This window comes from Doryrhamphus excisus, chromosome 2 (genome assembly GCF_030265055.1).
Source record: "Doryrhamphus excisus isolate RoL2022-K1 chromosome 2, RoL_Dexc_1.0, whole genome shotgun sequence".
Taxonomy (NCBI): domain Eukaryota; kingdom Metazoa; phylum Chordata; class Actinopteri; order Syngnathiformes; family Syngnathidae; genus Doryrhamphus; species Doryrhamphus excisus.
In genome coordinates this window covers 24738047-24761224 of record NC_080467.1, presented here as the reverse complement: position 1 = coordinate 24761224, position 23178 = coordinate 24738047, and the positions used below count along the sequence as shown (strand labels likewise).

The 23178-nt window shown below is 41.1% G+C and overlaps 1 protein-coding gene across 5 annotated transcripts; it reads left to right on the top strand.

Annotated features, from left to right (window-relative positions):
- Positions 1-8: 8 nt before the first annotated feature.
- Positions 9-22753, top strand: arhgef37 (Rho guanine nucleotide exchange factor (GEF) 37). Of its 5 annotated transcripts, none has more exons than XM_058054638.1 (17): positions 9-68; positions 446-488; positions 3353-3548; positions 3857-3943; positions 7523-7953; positions 10459-10588; positions 10776-10923; positions 10999-11198; positions 11292-11422; positions 12182-12286; positions 12662-12775; positions 13498-13667; positions 13751-13898; positions 13977-14105; positions 14542-14737; positions 15273-15445; positions 17733-22753. In XM_058054638.1, the coding sequence occupies exons 5-17, from the start codon at positions 7534-7536 to the stop codon at positions 17937-17939; spliced, it is 2271 nt and encodes a 756-aa protein (XP_057910621.1). In that variant the 5' UTR covers positions 9-68; positions 446-488; positions 3353-3548; positions 3857-3943; positions 7523-7533; the 3' UTR covers positions 17940-22753. The 5 variants fall into 5 exon arrangements, 4 of the variants coding, with proteins under 4 accessions (XP_057910621.1, XP_057910637.1, XP_057910608.1 ...); XR_009120039.1 differs by lacking the exon at positions 9-68 and having other exon boundaries at positions 355-488; positions 17733-20402; positions 20465-22753; XM_058054654.1 differs by lacking the exon at positions 9-68 and having other exon boundaries at positions 355-488; positions 3353-3514.
- Positions 22754-23178: the final 425 nt, after the last annotated feature.

Genomic DNA, 23178 nt, shown 5'->3' with positions numbered 1-23178 from the left:
TAGCGTCCCGGAGATGAACTGCCACTATTCAACGATTACAATTTCATTTTATTCATTGATTTTACCACGTAATTGAGATTATTTATCCAGCGAAATGCCTAATAATTTGATTGATATGGTTAAATTTTCCCCCACTAAAAGATTAACGGCATTAGTTGGTTTTTAAAAGTACGATGCGTTTATGTGAATTAAACTGTGTGCAGTTTTTCTTCAGTTTGCATGTGTAGACACATGGGCTTTCACCATTCAGGGATTAGAAATATCTGTTTTTAAATAGTCAAATCCATAGAAAATGTTGAAATCTTGATTTCAAAAGAAACGTATACAGAAAGTTTAGGAACAGCTAGATCTACCATTAGTATGAATAAACGTAATTAAATGCCTTTAATGTGAAAGGCAGCGACCGGATATGTCAAGTAATCTCGTGTCTCTTGTTGCTTGACAGGTGCGCGAGTTCAGAGTGAAAACATAAAGGAGGCTAAAACAAGGTAATTTACTCCTTTCCTTCTTTTACTTTTCTTTCGACCCATCGTTAGCTAATACAACGACTGTTGTACCAGCTGACTTCATTTACGTCTATTTTCAGGGCTTTGCTCGTGAACATGATTGACGATTGTCTTCCGACTTGTTATCCATTTGATGAATATCCACCTGTTTATCATAGCACAACTCACGTGATTTAAATGACGGTCTCATGATAGCCTGAAGCATGAAGCCTTACACGTAATTATTAAGAGTTTCCTCAAAGCTGGGTGTAAATGTTTTCAATTTTGCTTACAAGAAACCCTAATTAGTACAGATTTGGCAGAAAAACATATGGCTGAAAGATCATCGCACTTCGTCAGCGTCCAATTGTATTTATCTGACGTCATCACCACTTTTCTAGTGAAGCCGTCATATTTCCGGTTGCTGCTTCCGGTATCTTGAGTGGGAACACGTGGACAGAGATGAAACATAATTAATACAAACGGGTATTTTAGCATGGTTGGTAATGAGAAAATACATTTAAAGGGGACCTATTCTGTTTTTTCTTCACTTTCCTGGCCTATAAATGTAGTTAGAATGTTGTATTCTGTGTTAAACGATGCCATAGTTTCAGATAATGAGATTTGTGCATTTAGATGTGAGCCCTGAAAGAAGTTTGGTATGGCTTAAAACGCTCAGTTTCAGATGGCGTTGTGACGTCACAGAGGAGCGGGCTTTCTTCCTAACTGTGTTTATTTTGTGTAAGAAATTACTTTTATTTCAGATTACTACATTAGTCTAATAAAATTATGACTTTTTGCTTGTAATATTATGGCTTCACTGTTATAAAATAGAAAATGTCAGTATTATGGCAGCATTTATATCAAATTCCCAATATCCTGATGGCCAAGTCTCTTTCCTTATCTTCCTGATATCCTGAAGAAGTGAGAAAGAGTTCGCTTTTGCTAATGAGATGTTTATTTCTATGCACACATCATATCTTGTCCGACCTCGCATGTGTCGCTATCTGGTTGGCGACCCCTGCTTGTCTTTGTTGAAATCATCACTCACTTAAACGGTTGTTTTTGTTCAATTCTTAGTTAATACTGCATTATTTCTGATGTGCTACTTATAATTACTCACTTGATAGATTACTTGGTAGTAGTCATTTCTGTAGTGTGCTTACTTTGAGGCAAAATTGTGTGTCTCTGCCTTATGCTAACTCAAATGGTGCAAACATCAATAAAAGCATTTTTTATGCCAACATTGTTAGGGCAAACACATTTCCTCATTTGGCTTTCCAGTGACATAATCGCTCCGCCCTGCGTGGCAGAAGTCACCTTTCCACCATAGTGATCCACCTCAAAAGTTTCCAAAAACAGCCCAGGGTTGGAGCACGCAATTGCACTCATGAATGCTGTAGTGTGTTAAGAGGTGGACTCTTGTTGGCAGTAAAATGAACGACACGCGGTGACAGTTTGGAACAGTCCTTCAGGGTTTTCCTTCAGACAGAATTGGAGTATTACGTAGTAATTGTAAGTACAGTAATTGCATGTTGTCAGTGTCCAAAGAGATCATGTTTGGAAATGATGTTGTTTTCCTCCCCTCTAATTGGTCATCGCTGAAGGTGTCAACCAAGCTAAGGACATAATCGTTGTGAGTCGTAGGCTTTAGGAATGTCGTCCTGCAGCATTCCTCGCAGTCAGTCTGATGGGCACAGCAACACGCCCCCCTCATTCAGAATGCGCAGTTTTTCACCGTAATGACTACATTGTGTCGTATTGGCCACTAGCATAGCTCAAGATCATTCACATGCTAAGATTGTAGTCAGTCTGCATTGCTTAGGTCTTATTCTCGCCTACCTCTTTATCAGATACACCATCCTGCACGTCATAAAAATCTGCCTTCGCATAGATAATAGGCGCTAATCTCTATTTTTATTCTTTAAAAAAATGCACATTTAAGCAAATTTTTGCCTAACTTAAGCAATTTCAAGCAACTAAATTGTGAATATAAAGCATTCAGAAGATGCATAGAGACCCTATGATATTCATTTATTCATTTATTTTCTACCGCTTTTTCCTCATGAGGATTGCAGGGGGTGCTGGAGCCTATCCCAGCTGTCTTCGGGCAAGAGGCGGGGTACACCCTGGACTGGTGGCCAGCCAATCACAGGGCACATACTATAGACAAACAACCATTCACACTCACATTCATACCTATGGACAATTTGGAGTCGCCAATTAACCTAGCATGTTTTTGGAATGTGGGAGGAAACCGGAGTACCCGGAGAAAACCCACGCATGCACGGGGAGAACATGCAAACTCCACACAGAGATGGCCGAGGGTGGCATTGAACCCTGGTCTCCTAGCTGTGAGGTCTGCGCGCTAACCTTAAGCAATTTCAAGCAACTAAATTGTGAATATAAAGCATTCAGAAGATGCATAGAGACCCCTATGATATGTTTATGTATTATTCTGCGCTAGTCGCTAGGTGTCACCAATGCTACTGTAATGTAGCTTGATCGGCCGTAACTCATGCCATGCTAAAACTCAACAATACAAACGAGCAAAAGTCCTATTTATGTCTTATATGGCTTATTTCCTGTTATTATGTCTACAATTTTGGCTAATATTAGTGCCAAGGTGACTATAGGGGTGCTAGGTCACGTGTTGAGGACTCTAATATTGTTAGAAGGTCGTAAACAAGTCTACTATATTCTAAATGTGAAAACATTCCATTATAAATCAGCAATCCTGTGGAAATTCACTTAACTCATCCAATTAACCATGACAACAAAGAGATGACTGTATTATTTTATTACGGGATGTCATTTTTTTCTTTTCTTTGCTGACATTTTTAAGAGTTGTGTTTATCATCTCGCAGCGCAACTTGCACACAATGACTGGCCAATTGGGAGAAGATGGGACGTCCCACTGTGCTTTTGTCCCCCGCCAGAGTAAAACTTCAATCGCCTGGTCGCTCTGCCCTCATTGGCCAGTAAATTAGATCCCCGAAGCCTCTTTCTGATTGGACCTTGTTGGCACGGTGAGGAGCTGTCGGCCAATCATCTTTAGTCAGGGTAAGTTTCACTTCCTCTTCACGCCGGCTGCTGCAGTCAATCAGCTTATTCAGCTCTTCTGTGTGTGTGCTTGCGTCTGTGTGTGTGTCCTGCATCCTCCCCCCTGTTTTCCTCTCCTAAACAGCAGGCCCACCCTCCTTTCCGCCCCCCCCTTTTTTTTTTGCTCACCCAGCCAAACACACCACTGCTGTCTCACACACACTAGTGATTCAACACTCACACACTCGTGCCGCATGAGGCCCAGCTACAGCATTGTGGTGTGTGAGTCAGTGGAGAAATTTCAACTTATGTGTGTGTTTTCCGTGCAGCGGCGTCTCCTCTGCAGCAGATTCCAGAAGGATACTGGAGAAGCAGTACGTCTAAACTGAAACTGAAGAGTCTTCGCTCACTCCAAGGTTTGTGCTGTCGCTCTCACATACTTTGCTGCTGTTTTTCGGCAGCAACACAACACACTTGTGTTTTCAGAAAGTAGTCGTTTTAGTCTTAGTGGATTCTTGCAACGTAATTAGTTTGCTAAAAGGACACTGTCTTTTTACACTTTTAGACCATGACTTGTTTTTAATGGTGGGTCTACATGTGTTTACTGATACCCACACATACAGTACATGAAGGAACACTGCTAGTTAAGACACAGTGCAACTAAAATAGAGTTCATTCATTCATTCATTTTCTACCGCTTTTTCCTCACGAGGGTCGCGGGGGTGCTGGAGCCTATCCCAGCTGTCTTTGGGCAAGAGGCGGGGTACACCCTGGACTGGTGGCCAGCCAATCACAGGGCACATATAGACAAACAACCATTCACACTCACATTCATACCTATGGACAATTTGGAGTCGCCAATTAACCTAGCATGTTTTTGGAATGTGGGAGGAAACCGGAGTACCTGGAGAAAACCCACGCATGCACGGGGGAGAACATGCAAACTGAAATGGCCAAGGGTGGAATTGAACCCTGGTCTCCTAGCTGTGAGGTCTGCGCGCTAACCGCTAAACCGCCGTGCCGCCCCTAAAATAGAGTTAAAGACACCAAAACTACAATATGCCAAAGATTGGCATGATAAATTATCAATTAATTATCAATCAGGGCCATTTTTGGATATATTGTTCAATATTAAGCTGATTTGCTTTGTTACTTGTAACAAAGCTGAGACGTTTTTTTCACTTTTTTTTCCAAACCCACTTTGGATTGGTTTTAGTATCTTTAATTAATTCTTCTAGTTCGCCTTTTAATCAGTTCAACACATTCAAAAATCTTGTCAAAAGTCTCCCCAGAAGAGTGGTAGCTGCTGTAGCCACTAAGTGAGGCGTCAACGCCACTTTTAACACGTGCAAAAGTCGCTTTTTACGACAAAACATCGTCAGGAAGACAAGGATGCCGGTACTTTACCTCCTGATGTCAACCCTCGATTGTAATTTAATCACACATAAAACTCATCTGAGGTCATCCTGGCGCTAATTGTCACAGCAGTGCGGCGACAGATGCTTTGTAAGCACCTCGCAGCCCCCCCGCGGAGCTTAACTCCCGGTGTTCAGACTGAGAACATCCATGACAATACTTAGTGACTACTCATGCGTGGTTTATTGTGGCGTAAACAATCACAACAAAGCCGCTCTGTAGCTCCGCCTCACACTTTTTGTCTCTTCCCGCATTAGCCTGGCTAGCAATCAGTGCTAAGCACCACACAAGCACCTTCAGTAATTGTTTGGTGTTTGTCCAAGTCATTTATAGCAACACACAAGTAAGAGTGGCTTATGTTTGCTTATCATGTCTACTATTTACTTATTACGGTTAACGTTTAACGGTTAGTGAGGTAATACTGTATACAAACATTCACATTCATACCTATGGGCAATTTAGAATTATTAGCCTAATATTCTTGGACCCGGAGAAAACACTCAAGAAACACAACAAATAGAATGAACATCAACAAAAACAAAAACAACAAACAACAAAAACATTTAAAAATCTGCAGTCATTTTACAAGAATAAAGTCAAAATATTAAGAGAATAAAGTTGGTAATAAATTAATTTTGGCATCATGAAGTAGAAATACAGTTTGTAATGTTGGAATAAATATTGTAATAAATATAAAGTACTCACCCTAAGAGAGAGTGTGAGGAGCTCAGCCATCCGGGAGGGGCTCAGAGTAGAGCCGCTTCTCCTTCACATCGAGAGGAGTCAGTTGAGGTGGCTCGGGCATCTAGTCCGGATGCCTCCCTGGTGAGGTGTTCCAGCCGGGAAAAGGCCCCGGGGCAGACCTAGGACACGATGGAGGGATTATGTCTCACATCTGGCCTGGGAACGCCTTGGTGTCCTCCCAGTGGAGCTGGAGGAGGTGGCCGGTGAACGGGAAGTCTGGGCTTCCCTACTGAGACTGCTGCCCCCGCAACCCAGACCCGGATAAGCGTAGGAAAATGGATGGATGGATAAATATAAAGTAAAAATATTATGGGAATAAAGTCATAATTACAACAGAGAGAAGAAAAGAGGCGACGAGGAGAAAGAGGATAGAAAAAAATTCAACTATTTCAGTTAACTCGTTTAACAACATAAGTGCGACAAATTGTGATTGGTTTGGCTGTCGTTAGTTAGTTAGTTAATTGATAATCAACATAGTTTTAAATCAAGGGAGTCCAAAGTGCGACCCAGGGGCCTTTTCAGCTGAAACATTCAAAGAATACAATGAAACAAGAAAACTAGAGAGGGGGGAAAAAGCCATAATACAACAGAAAAATGACATATAATACCAATAATAGGACTAATAATAGTGCTTTGTCATCTATAACACAGCTGTTCATTCATTCATTCACGTGGGTCACGGGGGTGCTGGAGCCTATCCCAGCTGTCTTCAGGCGAGAGGCGGGGTACACCCTGGACTGGTGGCCATCCAATCACAGGGCACATATAGACAAACAACCATTCACACTCACATTCATACCTATGGACAATTTGGAATCGCTAATTAACCTAGCATGTTTTTGGAATGTGGGAGGAAACCGGAGTACACGGGGAAAATCCACGCATACACTGGGAGAACATGCAAACTCCACACAGAGATGGCCGTGGGTGGGATTGAACTCAGGTCTCCTAGCTGTGAGGTCTGCGCGCTGCCCATTTGACCACCGTGCAGCCTGCTGAAAAGGGTTACACAGTCTTGAAATTTTGGTGGGATTACAGCTCATATTCACTGTGGCATCATTTTCACAAGCTTCTGCTTTTTATCCAGACTTCATGTATTTTTCACCAACATCTCGTGTTGTTGATGGGCAATTCAGACCACAATGCCAAGTTTCCAGACTTTTGTTCCACTTTTTAAAAATGCATGAGATGGGTCTTAAGCACATTTCAGTAGTTCCTGATTAGATGAAGATCTTTTCCATGACTGCAGGGTGTGTCTTTCCACATGATTGTTTAACAACTGAAAAGCTACTCGCTGAATGCAACATGATCACCCATGCAGCAATTGCAGTAACGCAGCCTGTTTGCTTAGTTAAATCCACCGGCTAACCTTTTGGTTTTAGCCTTTTTGCCAAATGAACAATATAACCTTCATTCATGAGCGTCGCGGGGGTGCTGGAGCCTATCCCAGCTGTCTTCGGGCGAGAGGCGGGGTGCACCTTGGACTGGTCGCCAGCCAATCACAGGGCACATACATATAGACAAACAACCATTCACACTCACATTCATACCTATGGACAATTTGGAGTCGCTAATTAACCTAGCATGTTTTTGGAATGTGGGACGAAACCAGAGTACCCGGAGAAAACCCACGCATGCACGGGGAGAACATGCAAACTCCACACAGAGATGGCCGAGGGTGGAATCGAACTCGGGTCTTCTAGCTGTGTGGCCTGCGCGCTAACCACTCTCCGCTGTGCAGCCCCAATATAACCATATATATATATGGATACTTGGATATATATATAAAGCTGTTTGTATCATCGTTTTGTTAAATTGATTCTCTTCTTTGACAGCGATCTCCATCATGGAGGTGCCCAGGATGCCTCGTCCCGTCCCCTTCCCCCGGACTATTCATAACATAGTCTCCTCAACGCCAGGAGCTGCCGAGAACATCCCCATGAACGACACCCAGGATAACAAACTCCAGGAGGAGACAGACGAAAGCTTGGAGGACGATCAATTCGGGGAAGAGGATGACACCACCGTGGAAGTCACGGACGAGGCCAACCGCTCACAAGACAGCCTCTCCGAGGAGCGTTCCGCATCCGAGGAGAGGACGGTGGAAGAGGCTGAAAGGATGGCGAAGGAAGAGGAAGCGGCCAAAGAAAGGGCGCCACAGAGGCAGCTGATGGCCATCCAAGAGCTGGTGCACTCCGAGAGGAGCTACCTGCGATTGCTGCAGATCAGCACCGTGACCATCAGGAGCAACCTGCAGAAGCTACAGGTAAATATTGGTAATGGTTTAATTTCATTTGAACATGCATCAGATTACAATTGAATGCATCACATAATCAGTTCACAGTTCCACATGTCCAAAAGGAGTAGGAAGAAGCAAAGCTTATTAAATCCTACCCCTCCATCTGGTACTTTTACAATCAGTAACTGTTACATTTGTTCACTTCCTGCTTTCCCAATATAGTTAAATTTTATTTATTTATTTATTTTAATTTGCGGCACGGCAGTCGAGTGGTTAGTGCGCAGACCTCACAGCTAGGAGACCAGGGTTCAATTCCACCTGGGGATGGGACAAGGCATCCTGGGCACCTCTATAATGGAGATCGCTGTCAAATAATAGAATCAATTTAACAAAACTATGATACAAATAAAAGGTTATATTGGGGCTGCATGGCGCACCAGTGGTTAGCGTGCAGACCTCACAGCTAGGAGACACGAGTTCAATTCCACCCTCGGCCATCTCTGTGTGGAGTTTGCATGTTCTCCCCGTGCATGCGTGGGTTTTCTCCGGGTACTCCGGTTTCCTCCCACATTCCAAAAACATGCTAGGTTAATTGGCGACTCCAAATTGTCCATAGGTATGAATGTGAGTGTGAATGGTTGTTTGTCTATATGTGCCCTGTGATTGGCTGGCGACCAGTCCAGGGTGTACCCCGCCTCTCGCCCGAAGACAGCTGGGATAGGCTCCAGCACCCCCGCGACCCTCGTGAGGAAAAGCGGTAGAAAATGAATGAATGAATGAATGGTTATTTTTAGCCTTATGCATTATTTTATCTGTTTGAAGATGAACTATATCAGCAAGTTGAAGTATTTGTGATTTTAGAAATAAGGAGTTAGTATGTTCTCTGTAGACACACATAGAAGAAATGGTCTCATATTGTATGTTGGCACATAAAATAGTTATTGATTTAAAGTGCCCTCTTTTGGGATTAATTTAGAAACCTTTTCCCCAGTGTATATTAATATTTTTTTTATTCCCACTAGAGTGCCTTCAAGTACCCCCCATTTGCGAACCAGTGCCTGCTACAATCCCCATCAATCCTGCTATCATTCAACGCTAATATCATTTAATTCTGTCACATTGTCTTAATGAGTTGCTGCTCTACACAATTTACTGCCATCAGCAGCTTTGCTTATACCTCCGTTATGATCGTTTATTATGCCACCAGTAATGAAACGAGGCATCATAAAACGGAAAGGAATTAGGCTTTATGGGCCGCAAGGAACACTTTGTGGAAGAGAACTGAAAAGATGAACACACCGTGGAGACAGCAGATGAGGAGAAAATAAAAATGAGGAACGGCGGCGCTGCCAGTCCCATAAGAGGCGCACAGAACACAGTGACTGGCGGAGGAGTAATATAACATACATTGCTTAAATAATGTGACATGGAGAAAGATGGATGGAGTCATGATTGGGAAAGAATAAGACACTGTGAGGATGGAAATAAGCAGCAGTCGGGACAGAGAAACACAACAAGCATTGAATAATGGTGCCATTGTGTGTCATTGTGGAACATTGTTAGGCAAGTTGTGGGCTTGTTTTGTGGGCGCAGTGCAGATTGTTCCAAGTGGGCATTAGACCTACTGCTATGATTTACATTTTCTAATCCTGAAATCCAGGTATTTTGTTTTTCTAATTGATATCACTATTTTGTTAAATAATGGTTATTTCAAGCATCCTAAAAGGACTTTTTACTGATGTTAGTTACTTTGTTCCACAAAAATACTCTTCTGATGGTGGAAGTCAGGGACTGTATACTCTGCATTTTTTAACAGCTAATAGAATGTCAACATTTGAGCAGGATCTTGAGACATCATTTCATTTATTTGTTTTTTTTTTGTAAATTTAAAGATGCACGTTAACGCTTTATTCATCTAAATGGTGCACTTTAATTTTTTACAGAGGAAAGTTTGTGATACAGCATAACATACTGTTCTAATGGAATAAAAATGTGTTTAGTAAGTGCATATTGCTGGTGGAATTCAGTTTTCCCAGGAAATTATCTTTAACTACAAGAAAATAAAAAAATATTGCCTTGTTAACAGTATCATGATATATCGTATCGTGAGCCTAGTATCGCCTAGTATCGCCTAGTATCGCCTAGTATCGTATCGCCAGATTCTTGCCAATACACACCCCTAACTGAAATACATATTGATACATACATGAATGTGAGTGTGAATGGTTGTTTGTCTATATGTGCCCTGTGATTGGCTGGTGAACACTCCAGGGTGTACCCCGCCTCTCGCCCAAAGACAGCTGGGATAGGCTCCAGCATACTAAAAAGACATAAAATGGAGTCTTTATTGAGAAGCTGTTATCTGTTAAAGGAATGGAGGCCAAACGTTAGCGGGAGCTGAACAATACCGATAGCATGAGTGTCCTGATATCTGATATTCATATTGGATATGGTGGAGGTCACAAATGTGACTTACAAACCCTTGATTAACGAGTCAGTGTGTTGTCTCATAGTGTGCGTTTTTCATCCCAGCCTTCGCTTGCGAATTTGGACAGCATGTTCCTCTACATCGAGGACGTGATCGACGTTTCGAGTCGCCTCCTTAGCCTACTGGATCAGAAGCATCTTCAACCTGGAGATCCGCTCTTCCTGGAGGCACTGTGTGAGCATTAGCATCTTTCCTTTTCCTTTAAAGCAGCATGTTAACACTTCCCGTCAGGAAAGAGGGTTCAGGGTGGGTTCAGGAAGCCAAAATCGCTCTGTTAACGTGCAGTTATAGAATCTTAATATGCTTAAAGATGCTGGAAAACAAGCCTTCTGTGTTCCCTGATGGTTCTCTCTCCATGTAGGTGATTCCTTCCTGAGTCTCTCCTCTGAAATTGAGGCCGCCTACAAGGAGTACCTGACCAACTACAACCGCGTCACTGTGGTGGAGAACTCCTACAAAAAGAAGGAGGCACTGTGGGACGAGATCGTCAAAGTCATCAAGGCATCGGCGTAGGTTTTCATCTCGCTCATAAGCCATGGGTGTTCCCGGTGCCACCTCAACGCATCTCTCCTGCGTTTGCACAGGCCGGAAGTGAACGCCTCGTCTCTGAGTTTCTTCCTGGTGATGCCGGTGCAGCGCATCGCCCGCTACCCTCTTCTTCTTCAGACCATCCAGAAGCACACGGACACGCATCACCCAGCATACACGCTCCTGGAGCAGGCGGCTCACACCTCCATCGCTCTCAACTGCCGCATCAACGAGTACAAGCGCTTTCGAGAAGTCGGTGAGAAGGGCCGAAAACCACAGTGTGAATCCTTCAGCAGAGGTGAGCGGATCGTGTTTTTCACACTCAGTTCCTCTGCCTTGCAACCTGCAGCTGACAAGTACAAGAAGACCGAGACGCTGAGCATCATGGACAAGATCAACCGCTTGAGCTCTCACAGCATCGCAAAGAAAACAGCCAGGATTGGACAGTTCCTCAAACACGAGACTGGGATAGCTCCCAAGGTAACATCACAGGACACAAACTTACTTTACTAAGATTGAGCCACTTTACATGATTTATTTGTATGTATTTACATGTATTATTATTATTTATTATTATGTATTATATATATGTATTTATCAATAATTAAATAACTATAAATAAATAATAAAAAAAATAAAACAATTCATAAAATACAAATTCTAGTACATTAATTAATACATTTTTATAGTAATAAAAATAATTAATTTAAATAATTAAAAAAATTGTAAAATTTAATTTAAAAAAAAGTGCTCACTTTGCACGTCATTTTAAATCAATTTTGTTTATTTTTAATTCAGGATTTTCAAGCATAAAAATGGCAAAATGAACTAAAATACAAATCCATAGCCTTCAGAAGATGCATTCAAAAATACTAGGATGATATGTAGTATTCTACACTGGTCACAAGGTGGCAGTAATGTTACTGTAATGCTTGCTGAGATACATAAGCAGCATACGTAATCACTGGAACAACAGGCTTAATTGCAGGTTCGAATTAGCTTACAATCCCTAACCCAAATACAGCAACACACACGTGTATGAGTATTATTTGTATTTTAACTGACTTATTTTTTTGTTATTATGGCTACTCCGTTGCGCAATAGGAGTATAAAGGTGACTTTAGGGGTGTTATTACATGCCTAGAGGGCTCTATGTTAAAAACCATGTATAGAAGGTTGTGAACAAATGTCTGACATGTATGGCACATTTCATATGCTACATGTAATGTGTGTCTGCAGGTGGTGGATGAAGAGTTTGATGCGCTTGAATGCTTCTTTTACGTCCTGGAACATGGCATCTTGGAGCTGCTGGACAACGTGGAGCTGTACCTCCGCCATCTTGGGGTAAACTTAAGATGTGTCTCAAATCGAATGATTCCGTCAGTACACTATAATAAGTATAGTGTGCACACTGTGTACTTTGACAGTGTAGTGATAGCCCAAATTGATTACTCTTGTTGTGGATGTACTGGAAATGACGGATGCAATATTCTTCTGGCCCTCCTCTTCCGCTATGTCACGGAAAATGGCGACTATTGGGTGGGTGTTGCTGACAGTGCACTGCATTTTGCTGCACTTATGGACTCAAAAGTTTAACTGTATGAACAGAAGTGCTCAATTTGAGACCAAAACATGCAGGGCTGTGAGACGGCTGAGTGTTTTGATGCGGCTTGGATCCTGTCAATGAGACACTTAACATTTTTGCATTGTCCTCCTCAGAGATTCCTGCAGTGCAAAACAGAGGAGTTTGACTTGGACATGGATGGTGAGAAGGCACCCATTTGCTATAAGGAGATCACAACCGCACTCAGGCAGTGGATCCTCCCCACATTTGTGAGTCTGATTGTAAACCCCCCCCAAAAAACTTAGATTAAACTAGATTTGACATGAAGTGGCATAAGTCAATCACTTCATCATAGATGAAAAAATAGATGAAAACATGAGCTGGAAACCTCATATTACAAATATACAACATAAGGTGGCCAGAAATATTTCAATATTGAACAAAGCTAAATTTGTTCACAATCAGAAATCACTCCACACTCTTTATTGCTCTCTGGTTCTACCATATCTTACTTATTGTGTGGAAATATGGGCTAATAACTATAAAAGCAATCTTCACTCACTAAATGTACTGCAAAAAAGGTCAGTAAGGATAATTCATAATGCCGCCTACAGAGAACATACTAACTCCTTATTTCTAAAATCACAAATACTTCAACTTGCTGATCTTCAAACAGCTAAAAAAAATGCATAAGGCTAAAAATAAGCAATTAGCTAAAAATGTCATCCAATACTTCTCTACAAGAGAGGAGAAATATGATCTCAGGGAAGAAGTACATTTGAAACACTTCTATGCTAGGACTACGTTATGCTAGCCATAGCATTTCAGTATGTGGAATCAAACTATGGAATGGATTGAGTAAGACCCTCAAACAATGCACAACGATGAGCCAATGATGCATTCAATTGTAATCTGATGCATGTTTAAATGAAATTAAACCATTACCATTATCATCTTGGTGATGATTTCTATGAATCGTGTTTTCATCCAGGAAAAGAGGATGAGGACACTGATCCACAAACCTCTCTGCGTGCTCCGTGACCTCCTGTTGGGCCCGAGGAACCTGATCCGGAAGAGGCTGGACAAGCTCCTCGACTATGAAGTGATTGAGGCCAAATCTTTTCTGAGCTATGAGGAACAAGCCATAGCCAACACGTACAAGTGAGGCTCAGCTGCTTGAGCCTGAGTCCATCGGATGTTGAGTTGAATCATTTTTTGAAGTTGTCATGGTGTTCTTCACCCAGGACCATCAACACTTTGCTTCTTAACGAGCTGCCAAAGTTTAACGGCTTGGCGCTGCAGATGATTTGGAGCATGCTGGGCACGTTCAGCTGCCTGCACAAAGACCTCACCTCCGACATGGAACAGCTCTTCCAAAGCTTTGCCCAACAGGTAAACCGTCCGGAGTAATCGACACTCCAGGAAAGGAAATAGACGTTGTTAATGTAGTTAATTTTCCCCTCCATGCAGCTTCCCCACAGCTCCTTAGAGAATGGCGTGTTCTGGGAGTGGGCTGAGTCTGCAGTGCTTGAGGGTTCAAGGAGGCTGGAGACTTTGTGTCACAGTGTGGAGGAGACACTCCTGGCACCCGCCACACAGGTCTGTGTCAAGAATGTCTGCCTTTTTATTTTGTTGGCTTTCTGCGACTGTTATGTCTAAATTAGTACTTCCGTAATTATATACTGTGCAAAGTATACTTGTTCCTGAGTGCACGTAGTTTGACAATGCAGTGCTGTTCCAATGGAAATGACAATTGATATTTATCTTCCTCTTTTTCTTCTTCCTTACTCCTTCTTCCTCATCCTACCTTTTTCCCCCTCTCTTCTTCCTCTAAACACAATTCCAACTGCTGACTATGTGGATAAGTTAACATATATACGTACAAAGGAGAAAATATGAAACTAAAGCATAACTCAAATAAGGTCCATCACATTCCTGGAAGCAAACATGGTGGTCTTTTAATTAAGTGTTCATGGATGCATGGCACCCAGTAACATCACACATGAAGCAGCTCTGTGCCTGCTCTGTCTCTCAGCCTCTCGGCACGTCCACGCAACTCCGACTCAAGCAGCTGACGGACAAGCACGGCTCTGGCAAGATCTACCAGGTGATGAGCGCCGTGGTGGGCAGCCGGGACCTGGACCTGAGCCTGTCCAAAGGAGAGCTGGTGGCCGTCATCAGCCATGCCGACACCCGCGGGGACAGACGCAGGTGGCTGGTGGACGCCGGAGGTATAAGTGGTTATTATTATACAATATTGATAGTCCATTTTCCATCAATATTGTATGTGATTATTAACAGGCACTGTAACTGAGGCACACTACAATGCAGCTCACTGGCGCCATCTTTTGGCAGGTCCTTCTCATTGCAACAATTAACAACATAATGTGTTATTTTCATTCATTAATTCATTCATTTTCCACCGCTTATCCTCATGAGGGTTGCGGGGGATGCTGGAGCCTATCCCAGCGCTCTTCGGGTGAGAGGCGGGGTACACCCTGGACTGGTGGCCAGCCAATCACAGGGCACATATAGACAAACAACCATTCACACTCACATTCATACCTATGGACAATTTGGACTCGCTAATTAACCTATTTTATTGTCCACAAACCAAAAAAAACAATAATTACACCTCATTATAGGGATTTAGCAGACAAATAAATCTAAAGTTACCTTCACCTGGAATTTAATCAGAACACACACAAGGTCATCAAGGTGAGCCCAATAAACTGACCATTTTGTGTGCGCGATGGTGTCACGCAGGCCGGCGAGGGTACGCGCCATGCGCCAAGCTGATCCGCTATCATCAACCGGCAGAGGAGCCGCCGCCATCACCTCACCTGCCCCTGCCGCAGGGTAGCGGCGTCACCAGGAGGCACTCGTACACGCCGGAGCTCCAACAAACGGATGCGGCGATCAGCCAGCCCTGCTTCCAGGTGATCCCACACCCACTTCGCCATCCTCACACGCTCGTATGTAAAAGTTGGCATCACCTTTAAGTTACTATGGTTTGCACCTGCCTCTTTCTCCTCTAGTATTTGCAGTAATCTAACATTAATAGTATTTGCAGTATTGTAATGACATGATTATTGTTCATCACTATCTAAACAGTGATTGTGTTTCATTGTTAAAAGCCAATAGATACATTCATTCATTCATTCATTCATTTTCTACCGCTTTTTCCTCACGAGGGTCGCGGGGGTGCTGGAGCCTATCCCAGCTTTCTTTGGGCGAGAGGCGGGGTACACCCTGGACTGGTCGCCAGCCAATCACAGGGCACATATAGACAAACAACCATTCACACTCACATTCATACCTATGGACAATTTGGAGTGGCCAATTAACCTAGCATGTTTTTGGAATGTGGGAGGAAACCGGAGTACCCGGAGAAAACCCACGCATGCACGGGGAGAACATGCAAACTCCACACAGAGATGGCCGAGGGTGGAATTGAACCCTGGTCTCCTAGCTGTGAGGTCTGCGCGCTAACCACTAGACCACCGTGCCACCCCAATAGATACATTATTAAGTAATTTATTGCAGTTCAAGCCGTTGAAGTCCAATGAATAGCCTCAAATGGTAAACAGTTAACTGCCAGAGGTTAAAAAAAACAGGTTATGTTACCCAAAACTGAAGCATAATGGACTGTATATGTATCATAATTATACAAATTAGACAGGCCCTTTTCAGGGACCACCTAATGTGTCAACAATTTAAAGCTGTTGTGCATACTGACAGTTGCTGTGAGTAATTCCGACAGGTTTTACAACGTTTCTGATGTACTTACTACCCCATGTATAGTACCCCCGGTACTATAGCCTCGCAAGCACTGTAAAGCTTTTCACCGGTTCTCTATACACCAGCTAAATAAATACCTAATTAATCTTTTAGTTTACCAAAACTTAAAATAATTGCATAGTATGATTTTCATTTATTTCACAACCGATGTCATTTTGATTTTATGGCATAGCAGCGTGTGGAAAAGCACTGTGTCAAGCATTCCACATAAAAATGTCATGAATCAGTCAGTCGGCCATCAAATGGTGGTTTGCGGGCCCAGTGAGCTGATTGGTTGAGGTGCAAGGATGTTTATTTCCTCAATTGTCAATGACAAGCGCATGTGCGGATTGATTCATGCTTGCGACCGTGTGCTCTGCAGCAGGAGCATCAATCAGTCACATGGCGACACGTGTGTGTGTGTGTCAGGTGATATAAACTCCCACCATTAATACACCTGAATCGGAGGCGGGAGTGTCAAGGCTTGTAAATGTGTGATAGTTTATGTGAGTGTGTATACTCCAGTGAGATTAAGGTGAGTGGAGAGCGGATTTCATTAGACCTCGTGTGTGTGTGTGTGTGTGTGTGTGTCACCTCGCTGCCTGTTAAAGTGACTGATAACTCAGCTGACCTCCTCTAGGCATCCCCCTCCTCCCTCTTGACCCTGAGCCTCCTGCCATAAAAGACCTACCGACCTTGAGGCCATGTTCACGCTGATAATGACGACGATGGCCGTGTGTCCCCAACCCCCCCCAAAACAAGACGGGTCCAGCTCTTTGGCGTTGTTATATATATATATATATATATATATATATATATATATATATATATATATATATATATATATATATATATATATATATATATATATATATATATATATATATATATATATATATATATATATATATATATATATATATATATATATATATATATATATATATATATATATATATATATATATATATATATATATATATATATATATATATATATATATATATATATATATATATATATATATATATATTCAGAGCACGCTCTGTGGCAGCGTTGTGTCGTCAACGTGAGGTTTTTCACAAGACGATGAACTTTGTCTCGGCCTTGTAGTAGGTGCCACACCGAGACGCTCCTTCTTGTCTCGAAAGCAGCTGCTCAGCAAAATGCAAATGAGATGCAAAGTGATGATGTCATAGCCGGGAGGTGAAGACGTTTCAATGACACTCGGTTGACTGACTGCTAAACTCTGCTAAGCCGTTAGCACTGCAAGGACACTGTGCTCATTAGCAAGCCTCAAGAGCGGGAAAGAAGCTACTAGTACGCTGTGTGCTGTACTTGAGTGCACTTATGCACTCAAAAGGCTAAGTCTAAGTACATAAGTGCTCAGTTTGAGACACAGCATTAATTTGTCCAACGTGAGCTCAACTACTCGTTGTCTCGCAGGTGTTTGCGGCCTACAGCTTCACAGCGAGAGGAAACCACGAAATCTCTATCGTGGCGGGCGAGCCGGTGCGTGTCCTGGAGCCTCACGACAAGAGGGGAAGCCGCGAGTGGAGCCTGGTGGAGGTGAGAGACAGGCAGAGGGGCTACGTGCCCTCCAACTACCTCGTCCTGGTGCCTGTGGGGGCGGGGTCGCTCGCCGGAACATAGTAGCAAAGTGCTGCTACTGCTACTAGCTTCAAATTATCTGCAAACTGCACTTTAGCTATGGCTAAACTTTTGACTGGAAAGTTAGCCGCAATCAGTGCGTACATCGTACCATGACTCGAAGTGCACCGCTCGAACAAAAAATGGAGGTGTTTCATGTCCTATGTGTACAACGCTTGAAGATCTGTCTAACCCAGGACACTGGTCGTTTCAAATGATCCTTTTGGAAAAAGGAAAGGAGTGACTTGAGTCCAGAATGGTCATAAAGTGTAAAAAGAAGTGAACCAGTGCGACCCCCGTTATTCTTTTAACACCACTCATTGACTCTCATCGCAGAATGGGTGCAAAAAGCCAAAGAAAAAGCAAAAGACATACACAACCATCAACCTGGCGCCCAAACTTTTTGCACCGAGGGCCAGAAACATTAATGGATGTGGGGGCCACTTTTACATTTTTTTTTTTAAACCAACTCCTATAGATAAGCTGGATGTGTTATATTATATATATAATTATATTATATACATACATATATATATGTTACATTGAGCAACTTATGAGTATGAACCTTTTCTTTTAACAGTACACATTTTAAAAATATTTTTCTTTTTCACAATATTATGTCTTTTAAACAAATTGCATAGTTTAGTCTTTATATTCAATTTTATTGTATTTTTTCCTCTTAATTTTTCTCTATTTTTTTCTTGTTTGTTTGACATTCCAAGTGTAGTCCATCAACAGCAACCTACCTCCCACTTAGTCCTGTTAGCCCACTTATGGTCTGAGCCCATAACTGGACTCATGGTGGGTCTAAGTGGGGGGGGGGGCAAGTCAGTGTTGATGGACTACAATGTCATACAACTTCATGCTAAAAAAATCCAAACTATCCGTTTAATATTGTCAACATTTTTTTGTGTAAGTATATTTTAGAATGTGATATCGGCTGATGTAAAAGTGGTCCCCCGGGCCGCGCTTTGAACACCCGTGGCTCAGCGGCATGCTTTACACAAAAAGATGGAATTGCACTACAGGGTGTTGGACTTCAGGGGTTTGACTCTATTTTAGCAATGACATAAACGAAGGACGCCGCCTCTTTTGAAAAAGTTCCCGAGACTAGAGGACAACTCCTGAGCTGCCTGCAGCAGGAAGTCAGAAAACTGCGTGTTCTTGTTAGCGAGCTAACAGCGAGGCTGCTGTTATTCTACTTGAGGTCAACGTGGGCTGACAGACGCATGTGTGTGTGTGTGTGTGCTTCTCACCTGGAGGCGGCAACAGCAGCACCCCTGCTTGGAGACGGATGAGAACATGACACTCTCTTCCTCCTCCTAGCCTGCATCACGTGATGTCAGTGGAAAGTGTCAGCAGGAGACACACATGAAGAGGAGGTGAAGATGGAAGGAATTTGTGATTAAAGGAGTAACGGGGGGGGGGGAATGGAGGAAGGATATTGTCAGGTGGCGACAGACTACTGCACCAAGTGGAGTCCCCTCACTTCCGTCTTCCACACAAAGTCACAGGAAGGACCTACACTTCTGTTGTAATGATGATCATAATATTTACCCCCTTCTTTTCTCTTTTTTTAATTGTTTACTTTATTCCCATTTTATTGCTAGTCACTGCACTACCGGACAAAAGTATTAGGACTGAAATATTAGATGGCATTTAAATTTATTTTATTTTTTTTAAAGCTGCAGGTGGGATTTTTCTGGACAAAAGTATTAGGACTGAAATATTAGATGGCATTTAAAATGTTTTGTTTTTTTTAAGCTGCAGGTGGAATTTTTCCGAACAAAAGTATTCGGACTGAAATATTAGATGGCATTGAAAATGTATTTTTTTTTAAAGCTGCAGGTGGAATTTTTCCGAACAAAAGTATTCGGACTGAAATATTAGATGGCATTGAAAATGTATTTTTTTTTTAAAGCTGCAGGTGGAATTTTTCCCAAATATTAGATGATATTTAAAATTTATTTAATTTTTTTAAAGCTGCAGGTGGGATTTTTCCGGACAAAAGTATTAGGACTGAAATATTAGATGACATTTATTTTTTTTTCTCAAAGCTGCAGGTGGGATTTTTCCCAAATATTAGATGGCATTTAAAATGTTTTTTTTTTTTTTTTAAAGCTGCAGGTGGGATTTTTCTCAAATATTAGATGGCATTTAAAATTTATTTTATTTTATTTTTTCAAAGCTGCAGGTGGGATTTTTCCGGACAAAAGTACGTATTAGGACTGAAATATTAGATGGCATTTAATTTTTTTTCTCAAAGCTGCAGGTGGGATTTTTCCGGACAAAAGTATTAGGACTGAAATATTAGATGACATTTATTTTTTTTTCTCAAAGCTGCAGGTGGGATTTTTCCCAAATATTAGATGGCATTTAAAATGTTTTTTTTTTTTTTAAAGCTGCAGGTGGGATTTTTCTCAAATATTAGATGGCATTTAAGTTTTTATTTTTTTTAAGCTGCAGGTGGAATTTTTCCCAAATATTAGATGCCATTTAAAATGTTTTTATTTTTTTTTAAGCTGCAGGTGGGATTTTTCCCAAATATTAGATGGCATTTAAAATTTATTTTATTTTATTTTTTTAAAGCTGCAGGTGGGATTTTTCCGGACAAAAGTATGTATTAGGACTGAAATATTAGATGGCATTTAATTTTTTTTTAAGCTGCAGGTGGAATTTTTCCCAAATATTAGATGGCATTTAAAATGTTTTTTTTTTTTTTTTAAAGCTGCAGGTGGGATTTTTCCCAAATATTAGATGGCATTTAAGTTTTTATTTTTTTAAGCTGCAGGTGGGATTTTTCCCAAATATTAGATGGCATTTAAATTTTTTTTTTTTTTTTTTAAAGCTGCAGGTGGAATTTTTCCGGACAAAAGTATGTATTAGGACTGAAATATTAGATGGCATTTAATTTTTTTTTAAGCTGCAGGTGGAATTTTTCCCAAATATTAGATGGCATTTAAAATGTTTTTTTTTTTTTTTTAAAGCTGCAGGTGGGATTTTTCCCAAATATTAGATGGCATTTAAGTTTTTATTTTTTTAAGCTGCAGGTGGGATTTTTCCCAAATATTAGATGGCATTTAAATTTTTTTTTTTTTTTTTTAAAGCTGCAGGTGGAATTTTTCCGGACAAAAGTATGTATTAGGACTGAAATATTAGATGGCATTTAATTTTTTTTTAAGCTGCAGGTGGAATTTTTCCCAAATATTAGATGGCATTTAAAATGTTTTTTTTTTTTTTTTTAAAGCTGCAGGTGGGATTTTTCCCAAATATTAGATGGCATTTAAGTTTTTATTTTTTTAAGCTGCAGGTGGGATTTTTCCCAAATATTAGATGGCATTTAAATTTTTTTTTTTTTTTTTTAAAGCTGCAGGTGGAATTTTTCCCAAATATTAGATGGCATTTAAAATTTATTTTATTTTATTTTTTCAAAGCTGCAGGTGGGATTTTTCCGGACAAAAGTACGTATTAGGACTGAAATATTAGATGGCATTTAATTTTTTTTAAGCTGCAGGTGGAATTTTTCCCAAATATTAGATGGCATTTAAAATGTTTTTTTTTTTTTTTTTTTTTAAAAAGCTGCAGGTGGGATTTTTCCCAAATATTAGATGGCATTTATTTTATTTTTTTTTTTAAGCTGAAGGTGGGATTTTTCCCAAACATTAGATGGCATTTAAAATGTATTTTATTTGTTTTTAAGCTGCAGGTGGGATTTTTTCCCAAATATTAGTTGGCATTTAAAATTTATTTATTTATTTTTTTTTTAAGCTGCAGGTGGGATTTTTCCCAAATATTAGATGGCGTTAAAAATTTTTATTTTTTTTTTAAAGCTGCAGGTGGGATTTTTCCAACAGTCCTGAATGCAGCATAAAAGCTTGTGTTTATATGGGATTTTCCATGTGACATAACATCTTTTCTTTGTGGCCTTGTTTCCACATTCTGGAAGTGACCATTCTCAGAACACCTTATCCGCCCCTTCTATGCACCAAAAGGTGCCTGGGTTGTCCTGGTTGTCCCCTGAGTTAGTGATGTCCGATACCACTGTTTTCTTTCACAGCCTAAAATTCAGGCTGGTATTGGCGATACTGATACTGATACAAATACATTTTAGATGGGTCAATTTTAAAAAGTAGAGTGTATAGTCATCCCTCACTTCATCGCGGTTCAAACATCGCTTCCGTCACTATTGCGGTATTTCAGAAATTAAGAAATTATCGCTGTTTCATGGTTGACTGTGACCCATCATTACTCCCAAAAAATCCATATCTAAGTAAATTGACATAAATGAAACATTTTCAAGCATAAAAATGTCCCATTGCATTCTACAGTGGCCACTAGGTGTCACTAGTAACACACATCAGACTTGATCGCCAAAGAGGTCTGTAATTTAGTCATTTATTTTAAACAACTGCTTATCATTTAGACAAGGTCTAAAGTCGCTTTCCAATGTGTTCCTCTTAATATACATGACCTGAAATGACTTCAGTATCAAAGTATTAATATTTTCATTTGAGAATCCATTTTACAGCCGAAAGCTCTAGTATTGGACGTATCGATATTTCAGTATCGATCCGCACATCACTACTCTTGAATTGGAGGCTTAACAACCAAACACTATCCTCTCGCTGGGACTAGCAACCACCTGGCGGCCATGTTGCTGCTCGAGGAACTAAAGAACTACACATGTTAGCTTCAATGTCGCATTTAATGAAGTTTGTCAGTATTAGCATATGATCTTACATTGCTCGCATCTTTGTATATATTTATTATTTTAATTTATTTGTGTTTTGATATTGAATGTAGCAGCTTCAATAAAACTCCCACATATTTGACTTCATGTTGTCTTTTTATTTCAGCGTGAATGACTTTGTTAGGTGCAGCATGAGTGCAATTCAGCTGGATAACGAGGTGACTTAATCCTGTAGCAGTAATTATAACAGAGGTAGCTGTGATCATGATTTATTCCAAAAACAGCATCCAGGAACGGCTGCAGATGTCCAGACTATGTGTGTAGCAGTGATCTAAGCGTGCTGCCTTCAGGACCATCAAGCATAACAAGATGATGCTCACCGTGCACACACTATGAATGTGTATGTACAAGAAGAAAGAGGTGCTACACTACTTCACCGGGTGAGTCACTTTTGTCCACATTCCCATTATGCTTTGTGCTCATTGATTGACAGCAGGCAGCCACCAGCTCCCTGACGGCTTGACGCCTAATCTGATGTTAATTAGTGTGTGA